This window comes from Triticum aestivum, chromosome 2A (genome assembly GCF_018294505.1).
Source record: "Triticum aestivum cultivar Chinese Spring chromosome 2A, IWGSC CS RefSeq v2.1, whole genome shotgun sequence".
NCBI lineage: Eukaryota > Viridiplantae > Streptophyta > Magnoliopsida > Poales > Poaceae > Triticum > Triticum aestivum.
The window spans coordinates 730754558-730761824 of NC_057797.1; the positions used below are offsets into that span (position 1 = coordinate 730754558).

Genomic DNA, 7267 nt, shown 5'->3' on the forward strand with positions numbered 1-7267 from the left:
CCTCCGCCTGCAGCTCCTATGGCGGCGGAAGGGAATAAAACATCGGGACTTTGTTTTCAAGTGCCCTGAGTAGTTATATTAGCTAGGTTTGGTTGTGAATGACTTTGACTCTGGTGGTGGCGATCGTGCAGACAAATAAGTTTTCTCTGGATCTCTCATCGAAGCGGTGGTTGTCTTGGTTACCATTGTTGGATCTGGAAGGTTTTGCCTACCTTTGTTTCAAGTCCTTGGGATCTGGTGAGCGCTTCATGTGTCTTCATATTGATATCAAGCTAATTGCGTTCTTCTTCCCACTCTTTAAGTGGTGGAGGGCTGTCAGCGACATCGATGGCGAAACGCTACCCTTGGCGATTGTTATGATGCCCCTCCACCATTTTTGCGGTTACAATGAGGTTTCTGCCTCACCCCCCTGGGGTGTCTCCCTGATGCGACATATCATTGCGTATTTGTTCATGTTTCCTGTCGATCGCAAATGACGAAATTGGCAGAAGTTTTGTTCAAGAGATTGTTTAGCTTTGGGGTTTCTGATCTACAGAAGACTTCTACGGTTATTACTTCTTTTCCAGGGCGTTGGTCCAGCTGGACCTTAGCACGATGACTTCTAGACCGCAAGATACAATATCAGGGCAGCGATATTAGGTTGCCTTCCACTAGCTCGTCCGGTAGATTAAATTTGTTTGGTTCACTAGTAACCAGGTTGTCCTTTTTATGGGAATGTCATATATCGTTGAAAGTCTTTAATACAAAATCAAGAGTCTTATTCGAAAAAAATCATCAACTCTCCATTGATGAGGCATTGCAAAGACTACTTGGCGTGCACATACACAAGGAAACATCGAACTTGATAAAGAGACTACCTCATCCATAATTTAAGTCTTTTTAACCATGGCATACTATTTTCGGTGCATTCATATAGAAATGCAAAATAGTTTTGAATATTTGTCACGGTTATAAAAGCATCAACATGCGTATAATTTTGCAATTCGATCACTAAATACAGCATATTTTTTTTGGCAGTATTGTTTCCATAGATATGTCATGTATTTATGAAGAAAGCGTACAACTTTTAGGTCTCAAAGTCTGCTGAACCTATCTTAAGAAAATGTCGTGACAAACAATGATCACTAACGACCTTCATTTGTGAGTATTCCTCTATAAACTAATATAAAAGCATTTAGATCACTATTTTAGTATTCTAAATGCTCTAATATTAGTTTACAGGGGGAGTATAAAATATTTCAACTGCAAATGCATGTACATATTTAAAAGCCGGAGCTTATGCTTTTTTTTGTGTGGAAAATGTAGGAATGAAGTCCCGTCCCCTTCACACAGCACAGATTATTTATTCGAGGCCAACTGGACTACGAACCCAAGTCCATCATCTCCCTCCCACTCCCACCCTCCCTCCTATAAAGCTTCCTACCCCGCCACCTACGGGAAGCCAGCTCCATTCCACCAGCTCCTCCTCCTCTCCCCACCCAACAACAGCAGACCAGCAGCTCAGCTCAGCCCCTCAACTGCCGATGGCGAAATGCAGCAAGATCCGCAACATCGTCTGGCTCCGGCAGACGCTGCGGCGGTGGCGGTCCCGCGCGGCGGCGCGCACGGCGGCCGGCGGCGGCGGCGGCGCCGTGTCAGTGCCGGCGGGGCACGTGGCGGTGTGCGTGGGCGGCTCGTCGCGGCGGTTCGTGGTGCGCGCGGCGCACCTGAACCACCCCGTCTTCCGGGAGCTGCTCCGGCAGGCGGAGGAGGAGTACGGGTTCCCCTCCGGCGCCTCCGGCGCGTGCGGCCCCATCGCGCTCCCCTGCGACGAGGGCCTCTTCGAGCACGTGCTCCGCCACCTCTCCTCCTCCTCGTCCGCCGCGCGGTTCCTCACCCTCGAGGACATCAAGAGCGGCGCCTACTCGTGCTGCTGCGCGGCCGCCGGCGACGCGCTCCCGCTCCTCCGCGGCATCTCCTCCGACAAGTTCGTCTGGTGACTCCGCTCCGAGCTAGGCCGGCCGCGCGCGCGCTCCACGCCATTTGCGCTGGTGGTGGCCGTCGTGTTTTTTTTGCTTCTTTTTCTTTTTTCTTCCCTCTCCCTCCCTCCATTGTCGCCGGGCGGAGCAGAGCCGCCGGGACGGAGCGAGAGGTCGTGAGCGGCCGGCAGGAGGCGGCGAAGTGAGATGGCTGAGGAACCTCCGGGCCTTGAGGCGCCCGGGGTCTAGCCATCCATTCACTCCCTTGTCAAATCCGGGCAGGAAAATTACTTAGTAGTGCCGGGGATCTATTCTTTCTTCTTCTTCTTCTTCTTGATTATTTTTCCTTCACTTACCGAATAATTCACCGTTGTAAATAGCTCGCCCGTGCTACGGCGATTCGGCCGACATTGCAAGTGAATTCAAGTGAAACATTTCTACTCACCGTTGTGTGATGTTGAGATTTCAAATTTCTCTTGGTTTCTGCAGAGAGTCGTACGCACCGTTCTCCGAGAAAACTGTATTCTACTCAGAAGTGCAGATGGGTGCTAGTCTAGTACCTTTCTGAGCTGCATGTGGTAGGGCAAGCGTGAAGAAGATTTGAACTTGCATGGTTTAACTAATGGGAGAACCCAACAACGGTTTGGGAGCTTAAGTACAAACTTTTGGAGTAGAATATGAGTGTTCACGCTGTCGCTAGGCTGGTGGCAATGATCACGGAATTATCACCATCTACTACCCGCTACCAGCTCGAATTATTATCTATTATTGGCAATAATTCGTTCCACAACTGCAACAATCAACATAAGTAGTAGTAGTAGCATTTCCCGAATCGCAACCGCTATTGTGCAGTCAACCAAGTATTTTTCAGTTTCTTTCTCTCCTGCCCGCCTCAGGATGATCCCCCGCATGTAAGATCGGATGTCAGGGCCTCTTCTCGAGAGATCACCGTCACGCTCTCTCAAAAGTGTTCGGTCACCGTGCACCCGCGGTGGTTTGTATGGAATCCTGAGAGGACGAGCCTAACGTCGGCCTTTCCACAAAGCGCCGACCACGGCGCAGCCACTTTCTGGGTAGCAATGGATGACATTTTTAGGGGTTGCTAGACATGGTGGTAAGCTGGAATCTCTGTCTTTCTATCTTCTCCCTCCCTGGCTTGAGAGAAAGAGAATGGATCAGGGTAGCAGCCTGGAAAGACACAGCACCAAGCAAATTCAATCATGGGAAAGCAGGGAGGGCCAGCCGCTCGACCGCGGTGGCCCCTGCTAATCCCATTATCCAGAGGAATTAACCTCGTAATAAAGCCTCAATCTCTGTGCGTACAGAGAGTGGGCGAGACTGATGCATTGCAGTCCCTCCCAGGTGGCCCGTGAACCTCCGTTCTTTCTCCCTCCACTCTCCAGCAGGTGCGCTCCTCCTTTTTACTGTGGGCCGGTCTGCCGCTGGTGAGAACAGACTGGCCCGGGCGCATGTGGGCGGCGGGCCCGGACCCATGTGTGATGATACTTGATGCCCGGCCCACCACCGGCGGTCGCCCGCCTCCGTCCCGTCCGGGTCCGGCCGTCCGTGGTCCTTTGCCGCCGGCCCCGTCCGTTTGGTGCTTCTAGTAGCTTTCCCTTTCGCCCGTACGGAGGTTACGGACCCGGGGAGGGAGGCGGCCGGCGTGTGCCGGTTCACGGGCCGGGTTTCGCTGACGGCGACCGGTTCTACTTTTGCTTGCCGGAGTACGTACGTACTCCGTACGTGCATGCTGGTTTTTGACGGACGGTTGCGAATGGCCGCCTCTCGCGTGATCTCCTGACCTCCCGTACGTGGTGGCAGGCCCGGCCGTGCATACGTGACGGCCGGTGAGTGGATGATGGTGCATGCTCTCCTGAGCACGGAGGGCCCGCATGTATGTGTTGTCCCAGGCACGGAGCGTGTTTGATAAAGGACTTCACCACAGAAGCCAAAACCTGAAACAATGGTTTTCTGATGACTCTATGCAACGGCTTGAAGAGATTGTGCAACAAAACCATCACGTACAGGGCAACAAAATTAGGGCCTCACGACCACAAAACATAGGAGGATGCGCCGAATCGGCATGCTTTGCTAGCTACTCCATTCGTTCCAAATTACTCGTCATAGAAATGGATGTATCTACAACTAAAATACATTTAGATACATCCATACCTGCGACAAGTAATTCGGAACGGAGAGAGTACCATAGAATCAAGCATGTGGAGTGACAGTCACCAGAATGAGTTTATAAGATGGTGACAATGTGACGGAACTCCTCCCTGCCAAGGTGTTTCTCGGCGAACTTCCTGCCGCTGCTCACGGCTTCCCGTCTCCTAGGGGCAGGCCGGGCACGCTTCGTGCCACTCCTGCCGCCGCTGCCATCTCTCGCCGAATGGAACGCGCGTCGTTCGTGCTTCATCCTCACCACCGGATCGACAACCATGCGCTCGAGTGCAGTGGCGTTACCGAGAATGTAGAGGGCCAACTCGCCCAACCCCAACACGGCTTGGAACCCAGAAATGTAGACGCTCCTGATTTGATTTTAAGGACGTAGAGGGCCAACTCGCCCAACCCCAACCTGAGGATCACATACGTGCAGCTCCAGTTCTTCTAGGCGAGGTGCTAATTCCAGGACGTGAACCAACCCGGCAAACCAACTGCTTTCGTTTCTACTGCCTTTGATTTTAAGGTTGAAATTCACATGCCTCAGGTTGACGAAGCCGGTACCTGATTTGCTAAACCTCTGCTAACAATGCACATCCTCCACGAAAGAAATGAAATTTTTGTTATGTTACGTTGAAACGAAAGAGTAACAAGACACTTGCCTTGGTTGCCCTAACACTCGTGTAAGAGTAGTTTGTGCACATCAGGAACAACGGTTGGAAGCTCAGCAAGTACGTAACCAAGAGGATCAGGACCATTATGATGATCAAGAAACGCCTCGTTTGGACTGAGGAAAACTGGTCTTCTCTTTTTCAGCGTAAAGGTTGCCTCTGTCAACTTCAAAGAGTCTCCCAGCACAATTTTTGTCGTGGTATTGTCCCCAAACTCAAACTTCACAAGATTCGGAGCATGCAACTCTATGATTTTAAGGCTAGTATCATTCACCTTAAGGTGCCGCAGCCGACACATCTCCTGGCTTATACTTAAACTTATTAAGAGGCACTCCTCGATGCTCAAATACTCCAGAAGAACACAACGCAATAATAGACACTGGAGATCACCTTCAGTGATGGACAACTCGCAGAGCGAGTTTCTTTAGGTTTGTAATGCCAAAGAAACCGGAGGGTATGTTTAAATGCACATAAAACAAATCAAGAGATTCAACGGAGGAGCCATTCTGACCAGTAAGATTGTCGAGTGGGACAACGTACCTATGTTTTAGCATGCAATCTCTTCCAGCGAAATCAAGAGAAATGTGCTTGGCCCTCGACGTGGTGGAGAAGTGAATCCACCGGTCAATCTTATTTTTATGTTTCTTGCGAAGTGGAAATTTGACAACAAACTTATCCATGATGGTTATTGTTGTAGAGGAAGTATTCCACAGGGGATGGATTACATTGTTGACTTTGGTGATGAATTCATCTACCATGAGTTCCCTGTCCTTCAAGCCGATGCCGTAATTGGCAGGAAAGAAGGTACGTTTCGTAAAGACCAGGTTTGGGTGGCATATCCCTAGCCGTCTCCACTCATGTGACAGGGTGCTCATCCTGGCCGCTTCTTTCAATGATAACCTTGATATTATCGTCCGCAGAATGTCCTGTAAGCATAGAAAAGTAGCTTGGTTATGGATTACAACATATACATTAGTGTGTGTGTATATATATATATATATATTCCAACTTCAACGCCAACAATAATATGGTTATATGTAGAATTCATCCTTACCGAAGGTAGAAGTTCAAGCTTCATTGCCAGCGTTAATCTCGCCGTCCTCTTGAAAGCCACTTCCTTGGTTTGGACCATGTGTTTTTGACTGCTTGTCTATCCTGTGATGTTCATCTTCCTCGCCCGAGAAGAGGCGGCGCTTGGTTTGGTCATCCTATCAGAAGCAGAAGATAGTCATGTAGTCCTATGTATAGAACGTAGACGCGATAACATTGTTTCATACTCCCTCCGTCCCAAAATAATTGTCTTAATGTTAGTACAACTTTTTATACTACAACTTTTTATACTAAAATTAGTATAAAACTGAGACGCTTATTTTGAGACGGAGTGAGTAGAAAATTATATATTACCTCAGTCTCAAAAGCATGTCTTGGATTGAACGGAGGGAGTAACAAGAGAAGTAGATCTGCAATTAATCTTAAATTGGTCACGCGGTAATAGCTCGGATGATCCTGCATTAACAGGGCTGGGCCAGAGAGAGATCGAGGTCGCAGCGGGGCGGCGGAAGGAAGGCAACGGGATTGCAGAGTTCGTACTCGCCGGTCGGTATATGCTTAAGTACCGGAGCCTGTTTTTTTTGTTTTTTTTGGCGAGCTTTGCTTGTCTATTGGAAACAAAGGCGTCTTTCTTGTTTGGCAAGCGGCGTGGAACTATATATATTGGTTCTTCCAAAAATAATAATAATACTGTACTTGTAGTACCAGCTTCAAATCAGGTTTGTGCAATGCTTGATATATAAGCGCCGGGAAGGAGCGCGCACAATCGAGGAGCCGTCCATGCGGTGCGGCCTTAAACCTAATTAATTAACTCCGCACCTCTCTTCCCCGGCGACGTTGGGAAGGCCGGGATCAGGGCCGACGTTCGCGCTTAGCTAGCTAGGTACGTAGCGTCTCTCCCTCCCCGTCATCCACGTCTGCCGTTGGCTCCGGCCTCCGGCTGCTATCGATCGCCGCCACGGGCCGCGGGTCACGGGTCGCGGCCGTGTTGCTTAGGCGAAACGAGATTAGCCATCAGTTATGGCAACTGTATGTAGTTAGGTCGGACTCTTTTTAATTAGCTCCGAGATGACGGCTATTACACCGTCGAATTCTTTAACCGAAATAGTATTTATTTTTCTAAACAAAACCTTTATGTATGTATGTCGCCTCGCAGTATATGCACATCTAGTAACATTTTTCAGAATTTTTTAGACATGTACAGTGTACTATGTTTTAACGAAATTAACCTGGTGAAAACTGCAAAGTCGTGGTTCTAAAAATAATAATGCAAAGTGTAATTTTATTGTGTCAAGAGTCAAGACTGGTACAAAGTGAAATAAGCGACAGTGTACTAGGTGAAAGTACAGAGCTACTAGTGTGTTGTTTTGGAACTAATAATGGCAGATCACTTGCAGTTTGCTTACATGGGTGAACTGTGCTAGC

The 7267-nt window shown here is 49.0% G+C and overlaps 1 protein-coding gene across 1 annotated transcript; it reads left to right on the plus strand.

Moving 5' to 3' along the window:
• The first annotated feature begins 1437 nt into the window (after nt 1-1437).
• On the plus strand, nt 1438-2402 carry LOC123186277 (indole-3-acetic acid-induced protein ARG7). Its single transcript, XM_044598062.1, has one exon. It carries the CDS (start codon nt 1524-1526, stop codon nt 1977-1979), a length of 456 nt encoding a protein of 151 aa, XP_044453997.1. The 5' UTR covers nt 1438-1523; the 3' UTR covers nt 1980-2402.
• Nucleotides 2403-7267: the final 4865 nt, after the last annotated feature.

Bases quoted from the DNA above. Each gene is read 5' to 3' on its own strand.
- LOC123186277 (XM_044598062.1), top strand. From the start codon at position 1,524: ATGGCGAAATGCAGCAAGATCCGCAACATCGTCTGGCTCCGGCAGACG.